This window comes from Schistocerca gregaria, chromosome 1 (genome assembly GCF_023897955.1).
Source record: "Schistocerca gregaria isolate iqSchGreg1 chromosome 1, iqSchGreg1.2, whole genome shotgun sequence".
Classification (NCBI taxonomy): Eukaryota; Metazoa; Arthropoda; class Insecta; order Orthoptera; family Acrididae; genus Schistocerca; species Schistocerca gregaria.
The window spans coordinates 673,877,361-673,899,545 of NC_064920.1; the positions used below are offsets into that span (position 1 = coordinate 673,877,361).

Sequence of the window (22,185 nt, forward strand, 5' to 3'; positions counted from 1 at the left end):
CATCTACATTTACACTCCGCGAGGCACCTTACCGTGCATTGTTGAGGGTACTTTGTTCAATATTGTCATTTGTCCCCTTTCCTTTTCCAGTCGCGAATAATTCACAAGATCAGCGAAATGTGGTAAGTCTCCGCGTGAGTTCGAATCTTTCTACTTTAATGTTCATGGTCTTTTCTTGAGATACGACTAGGAGGACGCAATATACTGGTTGACTCTTATAGCAACGTACACTCCAAGAACTTAAACACTAAAACACACCGATATGCGGAACACCTTCTAGCGGTATCATAAACAGGAATTCCCTTCAAATGCTCCGCCACTACCGTGCCTGAGAGAAAGCGTCTATAAAAAATGTCGTTGACCGTGTTTAATTCCCTTTACCACTTATCTTCACCCAAGTTCCCTATCATTCGAAATCTGTACTAACATTGATACTGTTGTACGGTATACGGCTATAAACACACCTACATCACCGGCGTTCAACTTATCTTTGCCATAAACATTCGAATCTGAATTTAGAATTTCATTGATGTTGACATCTGGTTCCAGCCAGCTTCTGTCTCTAGTGATATAAACGGCACCGTTAATAGTTTCAAAGCAAGGCTAATTCTAGGATCTTACGGACAGACACTTCTACAATTAGCTAACACCATTTCGACATTTTCTTTCTCCGATCTGTCATGACGACTGCTACTCTCTTTAATGAATGGAGATCGTATTGCACCCTGACATGAATCAGAACGTATCTTATTGAGCTGTGGAGGGATTTTCGTATCCTAAAAAAAAAAACCCTCATGTGCGTGCCACACCTATTCCGCTACTCTAACAACCGCTTCACGCAATTATCCGCCTGTTAGCGGAGTTGGACAAATCCACAATCATGATCGTCACACAGTCGTGTGAGCCTCTGGTTTAAGCTCTCCATGAGGCTTCAAAGTAGAGGACCTCAATCGGTCCTGGGAAAGCTGCAGCAAAACGATAACTCTAGTTCCCCCGAGCGCAGGAGGCTAGCTGTCTTCATCGAACCTAATCCAATCTATCCAGTTTCAATCTTTGTACGTTTTTGTGGTGTCCAAGTTCTTTTGGCAGTACTACTTTCGGATGAGATGAAAGAAAACGACTACTGCTCTCCAGTGCAAGAATAGTGTGTACGGGAACTGCTACCTATTTAGAACTACGCCGATGGGCACTCCAATTAGACACACCCATCTGGCATCTTGCGTAGTATCACTGTCACTCTGGCGACGAGTCTGACTCCCAACGGGAATAAAAGAGGCAGCGTAGCTCCATGATTGCTCAACGAATGGGTGAGACTTACGTAGCAGCGTCCAAGAAGCATACCGATGTGGCTGGAACAATATCCCGCTTGTGGTCGGGAGAACTGGCGTCAGGTCAGCTGGAGAGCAACGTAAGGACTTCGATACCTATACATTGTCCATTACGTGACTCTGACGCAATTAGGGGTGCTGTATAGCCCTTTTTCCTTTAAAGGTCTCCATCTGGCTACTGAAATTGAACCAACATACGCACATGATCTATTTGCATGCCCCTCACATAAGTGTTTCACACATGAAGAAACACCAGCGCGCGACCTGAACAGCACCGTAGTGGCAAGAACACCCCATTACCTCTTTACGCACTGATACAAACATGGGTTGTGAGTCAAGCAGTGCATCTTTCTTGTTTCGGTTGTCCGATGACGGAACCTAGGACAGTGAAAACAGCAAGGAGAGGGTTCTGGGGGTATGGTTGCTAAATGTCACTGTTTCGATTAGAATGTCAAGTAATACGAGGGTCACTCCAAAAGATTTGCACACAATTTTTGTAAAAATACAGTTTTCATTCTGCATGTTTGAAAACTTTACAGTGTGTAGGTACATCCTTCCAGCTTGTTTTCAAACTTAGTTCAACCTGTTCCCGTGAGTGGCGCCATCACAGCATGTCTTCAAGGTGGCTGCTATACTTGACGACCGTCAGAAGCAACGTGCTGTTATAGAATTCCTGTGCTGTGAAAACGAGACAGTGTGAAACATCCACAAGAGGTTGAAAAAAAAAAAAGGTGTATGGAGATGCTACTGTCGATCGCAGTACAGTTAGTCGGTGGGCAAGCAGGTTACGTGATGAAAGCGGGCACGGCAATATTGAGGATTTTCCTCGCAGCGGCAGGCCCCGTACTGCACACACTCCAGACAATGTGCAGATAGTTAATGCTGACAGACGCATCGCAGTGAACGAATTGTCACGCTACGTTGAGATAGGGGAAGGAAGTGTTTGCAGAATACTGAAAGTGTTGGCGTTAAAACAGGTTTTTGGCACGTGGGTTCCCAGGATGTTGACAGTGGCTCACAAAGAAACAAGAAAAACGGTATGCAGCGAACTTTTGCAACAGTACGAGAATGGTGGAGATGAATTTCTTGGAAGAATTGTGACAGGTCATGAAACATGGTTCCACATTTTTCAGCAGAGACGAAGAGGCAATCAATGGAGTGGCATCATGCAAATTCACCCAAGGAAAAAAAAATTAAAACCACACCTTCTGCTGGAAAAGTTATGGCTACGGTGTTTTTCGATTTCGAAGGACTCTTGCTTGTGGACATCATGCCAAGTGGAACCACTATAAATTCTGATCCATATGTGACGACATTGAAGAAACTTCAAGCTCGACTGAGTCGTGTTCGACCACATCGGCAAAAGCAGGATGTTTTGCTGTTGCACGACAATGCACGACCACATGTCAGTCAAAAAACCATGGAAGCGATCACAAAACTCGGATGGACAACACTGAAACACCCGCCATACAGTCCTGACCTGGCTCCATGTGACTATCACCTCTTTGGGAAACTGAAAGACACTCTTCGTGGAACAAGGTTTGAAGATGACTCCCTTGTGCGCGCTGCCAAACAGTGGCTCCATCAGGTTGGTCGAGAATTTTACCAAGCGACTATACAGGCGCTGGTTCCAAGATGGCGTAAGGCAGTTGAGAGAGATGGGAATTATGTGGAGAAACGAAAATATTGTTCCTAAAGGATGTATCTACACACTGTAAAACTTTCAAACATGTAGAATAAAAGATGGATTTAAAAAAATAGTGTGCATTTCTTTTGGAGTGACCCTGGTACGATACAATGTGGCTCTTTCAAGCGTTGTTTCAACCTGAGAAAGTCGACAGCAATCTCGGAATAACTCACATTGCTGATCCGGTAGTTAACAAGAGGAAGTGATTCTGCAGGAACCGAGGTACCACTGGTACTTCTTTGGTACGCTGTAACGTTTAAAACCTTGTGGCTGCTCGACTGTATTCGTCCGTTACAATCAATTGCGCTACAGTTTGGTGAGTTATTTGTTACTCAGACGATTAGTACGTCTTCTATCACGTCACAGACACGTGCCACGCGGAATGACCCCAGTTCCTAGAGCCAAGAGCTTGCCTAGTTACTGTGTGCCGTCGTGTCTCAACTACCAGCAGGACGCAACAAGAACCGAAGCAATTCGGAACTTGTTTGGGATCGCCTTGCACAACAGCAGTGGAGCGAGACCGCCTCCAGACACGTCCATTTGTATTCCGATCCGTTCTGGACGCCGGCTCCCTGCCGGAAATTGAGGCGACGTACCGAGAGGGCTGCGCCGGTTAGTTGCACAGCACTGCTACGATGCGCCTTGCTTCCGTTAAGCCCCTTTTATGATATCGACTTTCTGGCCTCAGTTGACTACTCGAGACAAGTGTGTATCCTACAGCGCCCCACGCGTTTTATTCCTGTACTGAGCAGTGCTTCCGCTTACGATTTTAGTTTAGCCATAGTGTCTTTCAGAATTATGCCTAAAATAATCGAAAGCCTTAAAAATTCTTAGATTTACGACTAAAGATTATAGTAAAGAATAAAATATTATTTCAAACATTTAATAACGTAAAATAACGTAATTTTTATTTGTTTTCCGTCTTTCCCTTAGTTGCTCTAAATTCGTGGAGGTATGTACGATCTATGCAGACACTACACAAAACATTCATAGATTTACAGGATCAGAAGATGAAGTATTATTTTTATACTTTTCGTCCATTTAGCATAGTAATATTGGATTCTGAAACTGAGAAACTGTGTTCTAGCATTCCCAGTTTTGTATGGAACAACTCGTTAACGTTTCGTTGTAAAATCTCTTTCATTTGCCTGTTTTTACTGAATAATCTTTACACTTCAGTATTTGACGATGGTTCAAATGGCTCTGAGCACTATGGGACTCAACTGCTGTGGTCATCAGTCCCCTAGAACTTAGAACTACTTAAACCTAACTAACCTAAGGACATCACACACATCCATGCCCGAGGATTTGACGATGGAACTGCTAGTAAAAGTGGAATGACGTAATCGTGATTTTCGTAAGTAAAATAGCCATGACGATAATTTAAGCTTAGTAACTTATTCCAATCCATATCAGCTGGAAATTATTATTTCTCTCTCACTTTCAGTCCCAAAATTCTTGGTGTTTCCATTCAGCGTCTACTTTTTGTATGTTGACTTTTTACATCAGAAAATAAAAGTTGCTAAACGTATGTATCACAGACATTCTTCAGACTTAGTGGTATCTGGGGACTATCGGAAGAAGAACACAGAAACATTTCCCCTATCGCTCCCTTCAACACACAGCGACACATCTACTTTTCCTTTACACTTCACACATCCTGGAGTAATAGGACAACTTTCCGTGCTATTTCTGTAGATATAATACGAATAAGTTCTAATGACGCCATTAATGACGGTAATAGCACAAATAATATAGGAAGTTGAAATTAGACGGATTACGTTCAATAAAAATTTGAGGGAATTCCCTTTAATAAATCGGTGCGGCCATAGAGTGGTGCCTACTATACTTAATACGGTTACCACCTTAGGTTCGATTCAATCCAAAATCTCCCCAAAATCCCTTTCAAATTAAATACCCCCAGTTACACATAATGTAAGTCGTATCGCCATTAAAAAAAAGGAAAATTTCTAAAAGTGGAAACGCTGGAACTGAGTGTCGTCTGTTTCGAGTGGCCATTTTCGTGTACACGTCAGCGCCAAAATTGCGTACGTTATAAGAACTGTCTGCTGTGCCGTTTGACTTCTGAGCGGTGGAAGTGAGGCAATGAGGGTCCATATTTTTACGAAAACATCGAAATATATGAACAAAATGTGGAAACAAGAAATGATAATACGGTTTACGAATGACCAAAACTGAATTTATAGTGGAAGTTTTTGTCAAAGGCCGTGAGATAAATTCTTTGCACAACTAAAAGAATAGAAAAAATGTCATCGAAACATTTCGGAATATATATATATATATATATATATATATATATATATATATATATATATATATATATTTTCTCGAGAAAATATATACTTGAGAACACGTCGAACAATCAGAATGAGATTTTCACTCTGCAGCGGAGTGTGCGCTGATATGAAAATTCCTGGCAGATTAAAACTGTGTGCCCGACCGAGACTCGAACTCGGGACCTTTGCCTTTCGCGGGCAAGTGCTAGTTCTGCATGTCTCGCAGGAGAGCTTCTGTAAAGTTTGGAAGGTAGGAGACGAGGTACTGGCAGAAGTAAAGCTGTGAGTACCGGGCGTGAGTCGTGCTTCGGTAGCTCAGTTGGTAGAGCACTTGCCCGCGAAAGGCAAAGGTCCCGAGTTCGAGTCTCGGTCGGGCACACAGTTTTAATCTGCCAGGAAGTTTCATATCAGCGCACACTCCGCTGCAGAGTGAAAATCTCGTTCTGGAAACATCCCCCAGGCTGTGGCTAAGCCATGTCTCCGCAATATCCTTTCTTTCAGGAGTGCTAGTTCTGCATGTCTCGCAGGAGAGCTTCTGTAAAGTTTGGAAGGTAGGAGACGAGGTACTGGCAGAAGTAAAGCTGTGAGTACCGGGCGTGAGTCGTGCTTCGGTAGCTCAGTTGGTAGAGCACTTGCCCGCGAAAGGCAAAGGTCCCGAGTTCGAGTCTCGGTCGGGCACACAGTTTTAATCTGCCAGGAAGTTTCATATCAGCGCACACTCCGCTGCAGAGTGAAAATCTCGTTCTGGAAACATCCCCCAGGCTGTGGCTAAGCCATGTCTCCGCAATATCCTTTCTTTCAGGAGTGCTAGTTCTGCATGTCTCGCAGGAGAGCTTCTGTAAAGTTTGGAAGGTAGGAGACGAGGTACTGGCAGAAGTAAAGCTGTGAGTACCGGGCGTGAGTCGTGCTTCGGTAGCTCAGTTGGTAGAGCACTTGCCCGCGAAAGGCAAAGGTCCCGAGTTCGAGTCTCGGTCGGGCACACAGTTTCAATCTGCCAGGAAGTTTCATATCAGCGCACACTCCGCTGCAGAGTGAAAATCTCATTCTGGAAACATCCCCCAGGCTGTGGCTAAGCCATGTCTCCGCAATATCCTTTCTTTCAGGAGTGCTAGTTCTGCATGTCTCGCAGGAGAGCTTCTGTAAAGTTTGGAAGGTAGGAGACGAGGTACTGGCAGAAGTAAAGCTGTGAGTACCGGGCGTGAGTCGTGCTTCGGTAGCTCAGTTGGTAGAGCACTTGCCCGCGAAAGGCAAAGGTCCCGAGTTCGAGTCTCGGTCGGGCACACAGTTTCAATCTGCCAGGAAGTTTCATATCAGCGCACACTCCGCTGCAGAGTGAAAATCTCATTCTGGAAACATCCCCCAGGCTGTGGCTAAGCCTTGTCTCCGCAATATCCTTTCTTTCAGGAGTGCTAGTTCTGCATGTCTCGCAGGAGAGCTTCTGTAAAGTTTGGAAGGTAGGAGTCGAGGTACTGGCAGAAGTAAAGCTGTGAGTACCGGGCGTGAGTCGTGCTTCGGTAGCTCAGTTGGTAGAGCACTTGCCCGCCAAAGGCAAAGGTCCCGAGTTCGAGTCTCGGTCGGGCACACAGTTTTAATCTGCCAGGAAGTTTCACGTCGAACAATAACTAGAACGCAGAAAATAGCGTCTTTTTGCTTTATTCTTTGTACATTGTTTTCTTTCTAAGTGCCAGGTAACATCGAAAATTATTTTACTCATCAAGTAATTTTGAATTTGTGATTGTTGAAACTATTTTCATTAAAACAAGTTTAAGTGCTTCCATTCTTATTTACGCATAGTGCAGATCTTTTCTCTGTAAAATTGGAAATGGTCACCAGTAGGAAAAAATACCGCGACACATAAACAGGACAATAAAGATTAAGAAGATACGAAAGCACAAAATCCATCTCTACAATAGGAGTGGTCTCTCTAAATGCGTACATTTGAGGTTAGGCTTTACTGTGACTGTTATTGACATTAAATGAAATAACCAGTTTACTGTTACCAGTCGCTATTTATTTAGCTACACGATACGTTTCAAAAGTTTAAACCTCCATCATCGGGTGGATTTACATTTATTTGTATGCCATTTGTGCGCGTTGTGTTAAGATTTTTTGGAGGAACTTGTGGCACTATCTGGTGGAGAAACAAAACACTAATTCAGAACATGGTTTTGAGTTTCTTTTGACAAAAAGTTAAATGTATATCTAACGGTAAACATAAAATAAGTAAAACAGAGTACCTCCATTGGTCACAGGTTCCTTTCACTGTCGTAACACATCACATGTACATAAACAAATATGGCGTCTGGAAATTATTGGATGCAAGGATCGTATAGCAGACGAGAAAACATTATCTAACAATGTACAAAGAATATACATCGTAACAACATTATTACAGAATAAATTTTAAAGGAGTTAGAGGTGTTTGTTTTGAGGTGTCGAATACATGCGACGGAATAAATACTTCAGGTGGTATATGAATCCTATTTTGACAAGTTAAAATAGCTTTAACTTCATACTCGTTTATACACTCAGGTAAAGTGTTATAAACTTTAAATACAATAATAATACTGGCTACAGTTACACGAATAACAATTTTTTACCATTGGCAGTCTCACTGTACAGGGTGTCCCCGGAGGAATGGTCAGTATTCACGAATATGAAACGAATGATCATTCGAAACAAAAAGGTCTAGTAAAACATAGGCTCTAAGATACATACCTTAAGAGCTATGAGCACTTTAACTACCATATTGTGAAACTTTTTTATACTGCAAGCTCTTCCCTTTCCATGTTTTGAGAGGTGGTAGTTTGAACCAAAACAAGAAAGACGTCCAATAAATATGGCCTTTAAAATGCATACCTTAAGAGCTATGAGCACTTGTTCAACTTTCCTTCTGCGAAACACATCACTTCTACCAAACAAGTGCTCATTGGTCTTAAGGTAAGGATTTTCGAGCCCATGTTTACTTTACAATTTTATTTTATTTTGGTCCTTATGCAATTTCTCCAAAAATATGGAAAGCAAAGAACTTGCAGTAAATGAGAATTGTTTCACAATATGGTAGTTGAAGTGCTCATAGCTCTTAAGGTACGTATCTTAGGGCCTATGTTTACTAAACTTTTTGTGCTTCGAATGAGTATTTCTATAATCTCACTGAATAATGAGCATTCCTCCTGGAACTCCCTGTACCCCTCTCTACTTCGTCATCATTAGTTATTTTTCTGCACAAATGGCAAACCTCGTTTACTACTCTTAGTGTCTCGTTTCCTGTTCTATTTCATACAGCATCGTCTGATTTATACCGCTTAAGAGATTGCAGTATGAGCACCCGCGTTTTGGTTTGAGCGGCTTGATGATTACAGTGCGGAGTAACTTGGACAGATGTTCCAAGCCACGAAAACGGTCACAGGGAATTTACTGTGGGCTTCAATGTGTTAAGAAAATTCCGGGGAGGGACGGTGAACACACAGCACTTAAGAGGACGAATTTAGGTCAAGAGCTCGCAGCCCGTCCCAACTTCGGAAGAAGTGTATTCAGAATTGTGAATATGATTCGAGTGTAGCTGTACAATTGATAGGTGCTAAATGTAAATCTGTGTCGGATCGGGATTCGAACATGCATTTCTCTATTTATGCGAGCGGTCACCTTAACCACTTTGGCTAACCGAACATGCCTCCAGGACCGACCCAAATCTCTATATGTCAGTGAGTGTGCATGTCCCGCAGTCGCACAATTGCTGTGATTTCAACACAGCCGCCTGTACGGGCAAGTAATACTCTTTGCAGTGTCCTTCAGATATACGTCTGTGTCTGAAGGAACAAACTATTAGGATCGACAGTCATAAAAAATGGAAGAAATGTATTCAGAATTGCGAATATGGTGAGACCGCAGCTACACAGTTTACATCGATAAAAAAAACACTGCAAATAGTATTACTTGTCTGTACAGACTGTGACAATAATAATTAAGTCTCTCCCTCAGTGGATTAGTCCTGGAGGCGTGCTCGGGTAGCCAAAGTTGTTAAGGTGGCCGCTCGCGTAAAGCCGGAAATTCGGATTCGACTACCTGTCGGGCACAAAATTTCATTGTCACTAATAAATTGAGTAGCTGCAGTCAAATCGTATTCAAATCGTCCAAATGGCTCTAAGCACTATGGAACTTAACATTTGAAGTCATCAGTCCCCTAAACTTAGAACTACTTAAACCTAACTAACCTAAGGACATCACACACATTCATGCCCGAGACAGGATTCGAAACTGCGCCGTAGCAGCAGCGCGGTTCCGGGCTGAAGCGCCTAGAACCGCTCGGCAACAGTTGCCGGTGACACTAGAATTCTCCGGCCCTGGGACCACGAGACTTCACCGAACTAGCAAGGGTCTCCTAACCAAGCGTGTAGCATATTTAACTACCCCAACTGATAGAGTGATTGTAAACAAGAAAGCCGTAAGAATGAGAGTCTCTCAGCAGAGAAACGTATTTCAGAAGCGAATCCGTAACTTTAATTTTGCTGAGCCTGCCTCCTTCCACGGCGAGCAGACGACTGGATGATGAGCAACACACTACGCGTATGAATGCCGTGGAGTGCCAATAACCTGCCAACTCTCAGGAGCATAACCAGTCTTAAATGACGCCTAGCGTCACCAGGAAGCGTGAGCAAACATTTAGTCTATAACAAAAGAAGGTTGTCGAAATGACCTTGAAAGCCACGTATCGGGTGTTTAAAACGAAGTGTCGTATTTCTACAGGAGGTAATATCTCTCAAAGCTAGCAGTTCCTATTATTATATTATCTGGAAACCAGTAACTGTTGGCACAGAGGCCAATTTTGTTCTCTCATTCCCACCTGTCTGTTATGAGGAAGTAGACACTATAGGCAGTGCTGCATGCGCTTACGACAATTCTTGACACATCCTGCAGCCCTTCTCCGCAGTGAATCACCTGGCTCCATTCGAATTGCGCTACACGCACGCTCCGGTAACTACTTCACATTGTTGAGGAGTTGGGCGTACACCAGTGTCATTAAATGTCATCACAGCAAGAAATCCAACGGATTTAGGTTCGCAAAAAGGGAAGGCTAAGCTACCAGACCACCTCGACCAGTCTATTGCCAATGAAACGTTGCTGTGAGATACAGTCGCAAAAATCCGTGATACGTAGCACCTGTCAGTGTGTTTGGGAAAAGTTTATGGTCCTGTGAGCCTGTCACCGACAATTCTGTTCGTCTATAGATACCGAAGCGATCCTGATGCCTCACCTTCATAATTGCTCCAGGTTACGCAGCTTTCCACACGTGCCTATAGTCGTAATTTACTAGACCATGTCTTGTTAATCCTGGCTCATCTGTAAATAAGGTGCACGCTGTGAGCTCTGGCTCTACAGTGATCCATATCTAAACAGGTAAAGGTTTCCGGATATATCACTATAGGAGCTATCCTTTTAGTTTTGACCAATATTGCCTCCTGTAGTAATGTGCGACACTTTTTAAACACCCTGTTGTATCGTAAATGGTTAGCCACAAGTCGCTAAGTGACGATAAATAAATTCTTTGCTATATATGAAGTCTTCATGGGTTGTCAGCCGAGTAGCGTCGTCGTCTCGTAGCAACGTTTCGATGGAATGCTTCTCCATCTTCAGGCGAAGATGGAGACGCATTCCATCGAAACGTTGTTACGAGATGACGAAGCTACTCTGCTGACAACCCATGAAGACTTCATATATGAAATTCGCCGAGAAAGCCTGCACTCACATATAAATTCTTTGCTGTTTAAATTTTCTGGGTGGAGGAACAGGGCTTATGAACTCCGGTGTTTGAGCTTTTAAAATTCACCACTCCTGGAGCTTGGGAGAGAGGCAAGCTACAGGATTCAGACATTGGGTGGTCGAGTAGCGGATATTCGGGAGGTTTCCCCGTATTCCTCCGAAGGACCGTGTATTCGCGAGAGATGGCCGCTGTACGCAACGGTGATCCCAGGCAGGGTACCGGATAATACGTTTCCAGAGCTGTGAGGACTACGAGAGGTTCCTGGGGATGTAGTCAGAAATGTCCACGGACTTTCCTACAAGCATATGCTAATAACGAGCCAACGCCGTTTTACCGAACACAGCGTGGGAAACGAGCTGCATTTCGAGCCCAGACGGACATCCAGGCTAGGTGAGAACCAGTCCAGTTCTAGTCAGTTTATGGAAATACAACGAGTGCTTGTGTTTTGGAGGTGCGACGAAATTCTCGGTTGTCACCGTGTCAAAACTTGCGAAGCCTCGCCACCAACTGCCGGTGTTTAGGGCGGGGGTGAAACGTAGACAGAACACTGCCTTTGGTGTTCGGGACCACGGGGCGGTAGTTCCTCGTGGAGATCTAGAGATATGTGCGGCCCTAACCGGGCGCTTCATGCGCTGTTTTTCTGCAAGTGTCGCACTTAGCGATTGCGCTGCTATTCCTCCATGCAGCTCACAATTTGCGAGTTTATTTCGCAACATGGGTTTGCTTTTTGTAGTAAATTTATTGTACTGAGGTAGTGAGTCAACTTTTCCAATATTCTCGCATTTGTGAGCTGCTCAGACTTTGATATACATAGTGTTTCACAATTTATTGGAATGTTGTCTCACTGTGGATTAATGTAAGTCTCTTTTGTAATTCCATGCTCATAAATTTTTATTCTTGATCAAGAGTATTGTAACTGTAGTTTACCTTGATCTGAGAAGTATTTTTGAAGATCAATAAATTAATGTTTACTTTAAAAGGCTTAAATATCATCATTTTTGTCCTACAACTCTGTGATGAGTTGACCGTTTAATCTTCATAAACATCATCAATCAGTTCTATATGACTGAACTGTAGTCTCGCTGTGACGGTGTTCCAGTGTAAAACAGGTACCATTACTAGGAACATTGAGGCAACCAAGAAAATTAACTGTTTCACATAATTTTTTATTTTCATTTCAGTAATTAAACTTCACTTGCATTTGCAAATGAGCAGTGTAAATGATTATCTTTGCCAATGTCATTCTGTTGTTTTTTAGACCTATAAGGCAAATAATTGCTGCTTGAGTTAATCGTATTTTGAGTTCGCAAGTGAGGCAGGCAGCTTGCACAACTGCTGCCGAACCGCCGTCGACTCACAAGCACCATAACAAACAGCCGTAAATATCGTCAAGTTACCTTCCATTAGGAGTGGGAATGCACTGAACGATTCTGATATGACTTTCAAAATGACGGAGCACAGCAATCAGTCGTCCTTTCCTTTCAGGTTTTATTAAACCAAATCTAGATTTCAGCTAGTGTCTAGGCATTACGAATGCACTATTTCATAGTTTCTGTACATGTCCTAGAACGTCAGTCTCCTGTTGCTCAGGCTTCTGTCCCAGTTCATTCAATACCTTCTTGAATGAACTGTGACAGAAGCCTGACGACTGATTGCTGTGCTCCATCATTTTGAAACAGTAAATATTTCTCTGTATAATTTTTACAAGATAACAGAAGAATTTCGAAGCCATATTCACGTAATATAGCGACTGTACTGTGAAATGAAGCAGTGAAACGTCGCAGACGTGACAGCTGCGTTCTCTCATGATGGCCCCGCTCAGCGGGGGTGAGTATTAGTGTGAGTACGAGGGTGATCAGACTGTACTCACTCGGAGTCGGCGTCCGCCGGGAAAGGGGTCGCGTCCTCCAGGATGGGGCTCGCCTCCGGCTCCTCCTGAACAGGGCTCTCGTAGATGAGCGTCTCCACCATAGAGCCCTTGGAGCTGCCGAAGGACACCCTGAAACACGCCAAACAGCGGCACGTCACACCACCATCCGAGCAGCAGCATCGGAACACACCGACGCCGTCGACTGTAAACATTTGGAACGTCAGTGATGTCACACGAAACGTTTCACAGCGTTATCCACTGGACTGGATTATTGTTACACTGCTGTCTGCTAGTGAAGGTGGACGGGTGATGTTCATGGACGGGAAAATTTCGTGGACGCGATAACGCGAAAGATAACACGATATTACCGGTATTTAGCGAAATGATGTGAAATAAGGGAATTTTTTTGCGAGGAATCGAGAAATTTGTAACTTTGCCATACAAACATATTGTAATTCTCCAGATGATAGTTTACTAATATTTGTATCTGACAGCTACTGAATGTTGAAATTGCATTTTGTTCTATTCTCCTCAATTTGTCGCACATCTTGTAGGCATCTTTTTAAAAGTTTGAGAATTCTTACAACAGCCTCACAATACACCTACTCACTAATGAAATTTGTTCTCAACGACATGCACCAGTTTAAAAACAACACACATTCATGATTATAATACCAGAAAAAGAGACACTTACACTATCCTTTGCTCAACCTATCTTTGGCACAGAAACGGGTAAAATATGCTGCAATAAAAATTTTCGACAAATTACCAAATGAAATAAGGTGTCTGACAGACAGCAGTAATAGCTCCAAAAATAAATCGAAATCATATCTCCTCGACAACTCCTTCTGTACCACAGATGAATTCTTGAATAAGAATAAATAAATCTATAAATATATTATATGAATTTAGTGCAATTTAAGGTAGTGGGGTAAATAATAGAAATATTAATCGTTAACTCTGTAATATATATATATCAAAAAAATTGTTTCATATGTGCATTTCTTGTGCACTTCACACGTTCCACATCATAACGGCTACCATACCGTGCGATTCATCAATGGAAAATCCAACCAACTAACTAACTAACTAACAAACAAGACTTAGGTTCATGTATATCTTAAAAATGACCGTTCATTTACACTGTAACGTACTGTGATTTGACGACGAAAATAGTACCGAAACTGGCAAAAAATAGCACCGAATTCGGCAAATGCAAAATCACACTGGATTTCGTATAAACACCACCAAATTCAGCAAAAAACAGAATTTGGCAAAAAACAGCTAATTTGACAAAATGCCAAATTTGCAAAAGAATAACACTGAATTTGACAAAATCAACATTAAATTTGGCAAAATCACAGGTTTACTTAGAGTCTGAAGTTATTTTAGTGAGAAGTGACTTTTAGGTCCATCAATCTACATTTATACTCCGGAAGCTAAATCATGGTGTGCGGAAGAGAGTTTTTTTATGTACCATGGGCACTTCCTGTCTTCCTGTTACATTCGCGAACAGGGTGCGGGAAGAACGATTGTTTGTAGGCACCGAGTGAGCTCAAATCTCTCTAGTTTTAGTTTCATGATCTTTTCGCGAGATTTACATAGGAGGTAGGAATACATCGGCTAGCTCTTCTAGACACCAACACTCCTGCAATTTTAACAGTGAACGACACCAAGATGTATAACGCCTCCATTGGAGAGTCTGCCACTGGAGAGGAATGAGAAATTCCGTGACGGTTTCGCATTTGCTGGACGAATCCGTGTCTAAACCCACGGCTCTTCTTTGCACCTGTATTTCCTCTACCAACAGTACCTGGTGCGAGTTCCAGACCAGCCAACAATAAAGTCAAGTCCCGGTGGAACGAATATTTTATAAGTTACCATCTTCGTGGGTGGAAATTGAAACCTTTTTTACAAAATTACTTTTCAAACACACCGTGTTTCGTGTCAGTTGCTTTACTTCGCTTTGGGAAATACCAGTATATTTTTCTGTTTCTCATTCACTTTTCTCCCTAGCGCCGGTGCATTTTCCGGTATAGTCAAACAAATATTGACCTCTTTATCCTACTAACTGCTTAACGCACTTCAGTGCCTTAGCGTCGTTCTCTTACTCTACCGAACACACTTTGCACTATACATCTGCTTCACGTAGATGCTCAGATCGCGGCTGATAGGCACCGTTATTTAACCATTCTTGACTGCTTTTCATATCTACGTCTTCACAACCAGAAATTTGTTTTCAAATCGAAAATATTCGTTCTATTCTAATAAAATACTTCAGGCTTTTCCAGAAATCACCGCGTTGTGCTCGGATAATTCACAAAACGGATAATTCGCACTCGGATGGATTGGAACTTGTTGCACTGTGGACAGTTATGGTCCTATAACGTTTTCTTACTTTTAAGTCTGAAGATTTCTGTCCATTAAGATTGTCTCGGAAAACAGTTTGCAGGTTATATTTAAACCCTTGTTTGTATCACCACTCTGACAAAGGCTGTGCACAGACGGTTCTAGATTATCTGATAAAGAGTATCTGAACACGTATTCCGGGAGATTAATATGGGCTATGGCCACCATTTGCGTTAATGCATGGGAGACTTTCAGTGATGTGTCTGAATGCTCGTGAAGGAGTGGCAGCCAATTCATCCTCCATGATGATGATGATGATGATGATGATGATGATGATGATGGATGATGATTAAGTCCCATACTCCTTGACAGAGCGTAGGGGAACGATGCCGGGGACTCGCGCCACCGTACTAGGCAAGGTCCTAGTGGAGGTGATTCGCCATTGCCTTCCTCCGACCGTAATGGGGATAGATGATGATGATGATGATGACGACTCAACACCCAGTCACCTTGAGGGAGGTGAAAATCCCTGGGAATCGAACCCGGGACCTCGTGCTCGGGAAGCGAGGACGCTACCGCGAAACCACGAGCTGCGGACCATTCATCCTCAAGAGCCGAAATTAGAGGTGGTAGTGGTATACGGAACGAAGTCGACGTTATAACTCAACACAGAAGTGTTCTATTGTGTTCGGTCGGGACTCTGGGCAGGCGAGTAATTTCGGGAATATTAGTGTCCACAAACTACTTCCTCGCAGGTGCTTTTTTATGAGAGGGTACGCTGCAATGCTGATACAGTTGGAGTCTCCTAACTGTTCCTCTACTCTATGCAGTACACGATGCTGTAAAATGTGTTCATATCGTTTCGCATTTAGCATATGCTTAAGTGCAACACGGGGACCAAACCCTAACCACGGAAAACAACCTCATACCATAATAGTACACCCTCCACATTTCACTGCACATTATGGCAGCTTACGCTCTCGAGGCATTCGTCCGACCGAACCCTTCCATCGGACAGCCACAGGGTACAGCGTGATTCACCACACTAAATCGCTCTTTTCCACTGATTCACTGTCTTGTGGCGTACCTCTTTACAACACCTCAAACGTCGCTTAGGCGTTGGCTTCAGTAATACACTGAAGCGCCACAGAAACTGATACAGGCAAGCGTATTCAAATACAGAGATATGTGCACCATGTACCGTATACCGTGAATATCAGGAATCCGGTAAAACATAAAATCGCTGAGGCCGGAAAAAGATCCTGCAGGAATGGGACCAACGACGACTGAAGAGACTGGTTCAACATGTGACGTGCAATCCTTGCTGCAGGTATCAATACTGAGCCGTTAACAAGTGTCAGCGTGCGAACCATTCAGCGAAACATCTTAGATATGGGCTTTCGGAGCCGTAGGTCCACTCGTGTATCCTTGATGGCTGCACGACACAAAGCTTTGCGCCTCGCCTGGACCCGTCAACACCGACATTGGGCTGTTGATGACTGGAAACATGTTGCCTGGTCCGACGAGCGAATGGATGTGCACGGGTACGGAGACAACCTCATGAATCCATAAACCCTAAATGTCACCAGGGAACTGTTCAAGCTGATGGAAGCTCGGTAATGGTGTAAGGCGTGTGCAGTTGGAGTGATACGGGACCCCTGATACGTCTAGAGACGAATCTGACAGGTGACACGGTCGTAAGCATCCTGTCTGATCATTTGCATCCATTCAGGTCCATCGTGCATTTCGACGGACTTGGGTAATTCTAGCAGGACAATGCGACAGCCCACACGTCCAAAATTACTACAGAGGTGCTCCAGGAACACGCTTCTGAGTTTAAACGCTTCCGTTGGGCACCAAACTCTCCAGATATGAACATTATTGAGCATAGCTGGGATGCTGTTCAGAAGAGATCTCCACCCCTCGTACTCTTACGGATTTATGGACAGCCCTGCAGGATTCATGGTGTCAGTTTCCTGCAGCCCTACTTCGGACATTAGTAGAGTCCATTCCACGTCATGTCGCGGCACTTCTGCGTGCTCGCGGGGGCCCTATACGATATTAGGCAGGTGTACCAGTTTCTTTGGCTCTTCTGTGTGTATGGGTTAAGAGGAATCTCTCGACCATTGTACCGCACTCTTTCTAGTAGCCTAAGCACAGTCATTGTGCTAGCTGGATTGCTGGTAGCAGTTTGGCAGTCACGAGTGAGTCCTGTTGATTTCATGCGATTATTTACAATCACCTTCCGCAATCCTCGACGATCCCTGTCAGTCAATACATGAGGCCCACCTGTTTTTCGTTTAGTTGTTGTTATTTCGTAGTACTTCCTCTTCACAACCACAGCAAGAACAAAAAGAGATTTTTACTCTGCAGCGGAGTGTGCGCTGATATGACACTTCCTGGGAAATTAAAACTGTGTGCCGGACCGAGACTCGAACTCGGGACCTTTGCCGTACGCGGGCAAGTGCTCTACCAGGAAGTCTCATAGCAGTGCACACTCCGCTGCAGAGTGAAAAACTCATTCTGGAAACATCCCCCAGTCTGTTGCAAAGCAATCTCTCCGCAATATCCATTCTTTCAGGAGTGCTAGTTCTGCAAGGTTCGGAGGAGAGCTTCTGTAAAGGTTGGAAGGTAAGAGACGAGGTACTGGCAGAAGTAAAGCTGTGAGGAAGGGGCGTGAGTCGTGCTTGGATAGCTCAGTTGGTAGAGTACTTGCCCGCAAAAGGCAAAGGTCCCGAGTTCGCGTCTCGGTCCGGCACACAGTTTTAATCTGCCAGGAAGGTTCATATCAGTGCACACTTGGCTGTAGAGTGATTTCTCATCCTGGAACACACTTCTGAGTTTAAACGCTTCCGCTGGGTGCGAAACTCCCTAGACAAGAACATTATTGAGTATATCTGTGATGCCTTGCAACATGCTGTTGAGAAGAGATCTCCACCCCTCGTACTCTTACGATTTATGGACAGCCCTGCAGTATTCATGGTGTCAGTTCCCTGCAGCCCTACAACAGACATTAGCAGAGTCCACGACACGTCATGTTGCGGCACTGCTGCGTGCTCGCGGGGGCCATACACGATATTAGGCAAGTGTACCAGTTTCTCTGGCTCTTCTGTGTGTATGCACTCCGTTTTCAGACCACAAGTGGCCCATCGGGACCATTCGACCGCCGTGTCATCTTCAGTTGACGATGCGGATATGAGTGGCGTGTGTTCAGCACACCGCTCTCCCGATCGTTGTGATGGTTTTCTTTGACCGGAGCCGCTATTATTCGGTCGAGTAGCTCCTCAGTTGTCATCATGAGGCTGAGTGCACCCCGAAAAATGGCAACGGCGCATGGCGGCCTGGTTGGTGACCCATCCAAGTGCCGACCACGCCCGACAGCGCTTAACTTCGATGATCGCACGGTAACCGGTGTATCCAGTGCGGCAAGGCCGTTGTCCTCTGTGTGTATGGGTTATGAGAAACCGCTCGACCATTGTACCCCACCCTTTCTAAATGCCTAAGCACAGTAGTTATGCTAACTGGACTGCTGGCAGCAGTTTGGCACTCGAGTGATTCCTTCTGTTGATTTCATCCGATTATTTACAACCACCCTCCGCAATCCTCGACGATCCCTGCCAGACAGTACACGAGGCCCACCTTTCCTTGGATTAGCTGTTGTTGTTTCGTAGTACTTCCACTTCACAACCACAGCAAGAACAATCGACTTCTGCAGTTTTAGAAATTCTGGAATGTCTGTGATGGATCTGTTTCTATGGTGACATTCAGTGACTAGTTCTGAGCTCTCCTGTCGGACGCGTCCTGATGTTACTATTCGTCTTCTGACAGCACAGTACTCCCCACTTTCTTTCATACCGTCTTCCGTAACATCTAGTGGTCAGTTCCGCATTACACAGCAGTGTCCGGACATATTTGATCAGACATTGTACAAGAAAACCGACTGGTTGCATGGCGCATGATGTAGTGTCGCTATTGATTGGCAGTTTTAAAAGAGATGCCGAGCAGCTAAGTTTGAATCCGAGCCACGCCCACGTGCCGCGGCTGTTGATCTTATCGGTCAGCGGCAGCGGGACTGGGTGAGGGGTTGGGGCGGAGGTTAGACGAGTGAGTGGGGGTGGAGGGGCGGTGACGCACGGCAGGGCCGGTCTGCCAGATAGCCGGACAGTGCGGGGATGGGGTGCGCTGCCGCCAAACTCGGAAGGCCTTCCGATAAGCCGCTTTCAATTTCTGCGCTCGGCTTCGGGCTTGCAGCCGCCGTTCGCATGTAAACCGTAGTCGTCGGAGTCCTGAAGCCCACTTCGTTCCCGAAACACCATAACTTACTGCTGCTCGGTTTCAAACAAGAAAAATTCCTGCTCCATCTTTGGATTTTTCAGCGGTACACCGACCTACGAAGAAGCAATCTTGAGAACTAGACTGATCAAATTCTCCTGTGCGAAGAAAGAAGTTCAAAGCGTGCCCATCTCATGTCACTTGATCATTTGGAGAAACATAGAGAAAGAATTCAGCCATGGCTTCGTAGAAGCAACCATCTGGGAAGCACGAAAGATAATGATTTAATGTCCCGTGAAAGACGATATCTTTAATGAGTGAGCACAAGTTCGGAATGTGCGACGATCGGAAACGAAATTGACTGTATCGTTTTTAGACGAATCATCCAGCTGTTTGCTTATTCTTACACTGCCTAGTCGTATGAGATGTCTGCATTCATCTTCAACAACAAAATGTTGTTTCAGCGGCAGATACGGACAACACAGACGTACCGAGGGGGTCCAGCAACCCACAGCCTCTTATGTTTATGACTCCAAGAATATTGAGTGTGAGGCCTGCTACGCAAAACCTCTGCCCATCCGACTTGGTCGACAGATTCTTGAGCACTCTACGACCGCCTCACTTACCACTGACATCTCGCTCAGCTGCTCGACGATCATTTGTAACAGATTAGCGCAACTGCGTACTGGAGCCTGTGTGAAATAATTACTGCACAATGAAACTTCCACACAGGTCAGCGACTTTGATGTGTACTGAGCAATTGGTTGAATTTTGCGTTTCATTCAAAATACAAGTTAATAATTGATTTGTTTGTTATAATGTATGTGGCTCCTTATTAGCCATTTTTCTTTCATGTAATCTGTGTCCAATTACAAATTTGAGTGTTAGTTTACCTTCAAGAAATTTGGAAATTTGTGGTTAAGTCTTATGGAACCAAACTGCTAAGGTCATCGGTCCCTAAGCTTACGCATTACTTAATCCAACTTAGACTAATTTACGCAAAGAACAACACACACACACACACACACGCATGCCCTAGGGAGGACTCGAACCTCCTACGGGGAGAGCCGCCCGGACCGTGACAAGACGACTGAGACGGCGCGGCTACCTTCAAGAACCTGGCACACGCAGTTAACAAAAAGGACTGACAGGACAAGTGGATCAGTACAGAATTTGTTTCCTAGATATTGTTATTTAAGGTAGCAGCATGTCTCACTTCCTTGTACTATGTCGACGAAAGACGTTCATGGAGACATTTTATTTTAGTTAGTAAGATGGAAAGGAATGCATACTTTTCGCGCTTTTTTATTTTAATTAAGGTGATTTATGAAAGGATAAATGTGGACACAGTCCGTCGACGAGACGCAACGACGAGCGAGTGCCTTTACTTGCGCTGGAGAAGTCATTCACACTTCGCCACCTCAGGTTGGGGATGCTGTGGACTCCAGAGAAGAACAGCTCCCGAAGACAATGGTTTGGCGCCAGAACAAAAGAAAATCCGTTTTTCACGTACCCCTCTCTGTCTCTGCTTCTACCCCTCTACCTGCAACTTGCAGGGCTGTTGTAAGTTAAGCTGAGACAGTACATACGTGTACTGTTTAATTGCTATTATAAAATACAGAAAAATTATTGAAAACGTGGTTACGTTACTTCATAGCTGGTCGAAGGGTAAATGAACTTCCTTACAGCCCTCGACTGGCTTCAAATGGTTCAAATGGCTGTAAGCACTATGGGACAACACCTGAGGTCATCAGTCCCCTAGACTTAGAACTACTTAAACCTAACTAAGGACAATACTCACAGTCATGCCCGAGGCAGGATTCGAACCTGTGACCGTAGCAGCAGCGCGTTTCGCGACCGAAGCGACTAGAACAGCTCTGCCACTCGACTGACTCCAGTTGGAACGAAAGCCGATAGAACAATTGATGGTACTGCATAGCAGAACCACTGCATCAAGAATCATTGAAAAAGGGGAGTGTAACAGGACATTGAAGGTAACTGACATCTCTACTTAAGTCAAGCTGAGAGATTGAATCATTAATGCTAAATACAGGCCTAACAGGGCGGTGCTATTCCTCTACTGTGCACCCTGCAGAAGTAAACACCACACAATTTCGTATTCAGCAGGTGGCCAATAAAAGTTAACCACAACAGCACAAACAGTGTCGACTGAAAGTTTCTAGGACCATATGCAGGTCCTCTCTGATTCCATGCCACAAAATTTAGAGGCTCTCATTGAAGCAAGTGGGGGCTTCACATCATTCTGAATTCGCAAAGGTTGCGATTGTGCATTTTGCCATGTACTTAATGCGTGGTGTATCAAGCAAAGCCGTCCGCTGTGGCTAAGCGGTTTAGGCGCTTCAGTCCGGAACCGTGCGACCGCTACGGTCACAGGTTCGAATCCTGCCTCGGGCATGGCTGTGTGTGATGTCCTTAGCTTAGTTAGGTTTAAGTAGTTCTAAGTTCTAAGCCACTGATGACCTCAGATGATAAGTCCCATAGTGCTCAGAACCATTTGAACCACTTTTGTATCAAGCAAAAGCTGCACAAAAAATACCGCGAGAGACCGCCACAACACGGGCACTACTATTAACCAGGCGTCTTTCAGTTCGACAGTATGG

General features: G+C 44.3%; 1 protein-coding gene and 1 non-coding gene across 6 annotated transcripts in view; one reads left to right on the top strand and one right to left on the bottom strand.

Moving 5' to 3' along the window:
• The window catches only part of LOC126362786 (uncharacterized), a 1,515,202-nt gene that overhangs the window by 450,137 nt on the left and 1,042,880 nt on the right, over positions 1 to 22,185 (bottom strand). For all 5 annotated transcript variants that reach the window (XM_050007910.1, XM_050007909.1, XM_050007911.1 and 2 more), the window contains one exon: positions 12,944 to 13,072. In XM_050007910.1, coding sequence (XP_049863867.1) covers positions 12,944 to 13,072 — 129 coding nt within the window. The remainder of the gene's footprint in view (positions 1 to 12,943; positions 13,073 to 22,185) is intronic.
• On the top strand, positions 6,820 to 6,894 carry Trnaw-cca (transfer RNA tryptophan (anticodon CCA)). The gene has a single exon. It is a non-coding gene; the product is annotated as a tRNA-Trp (tRNA).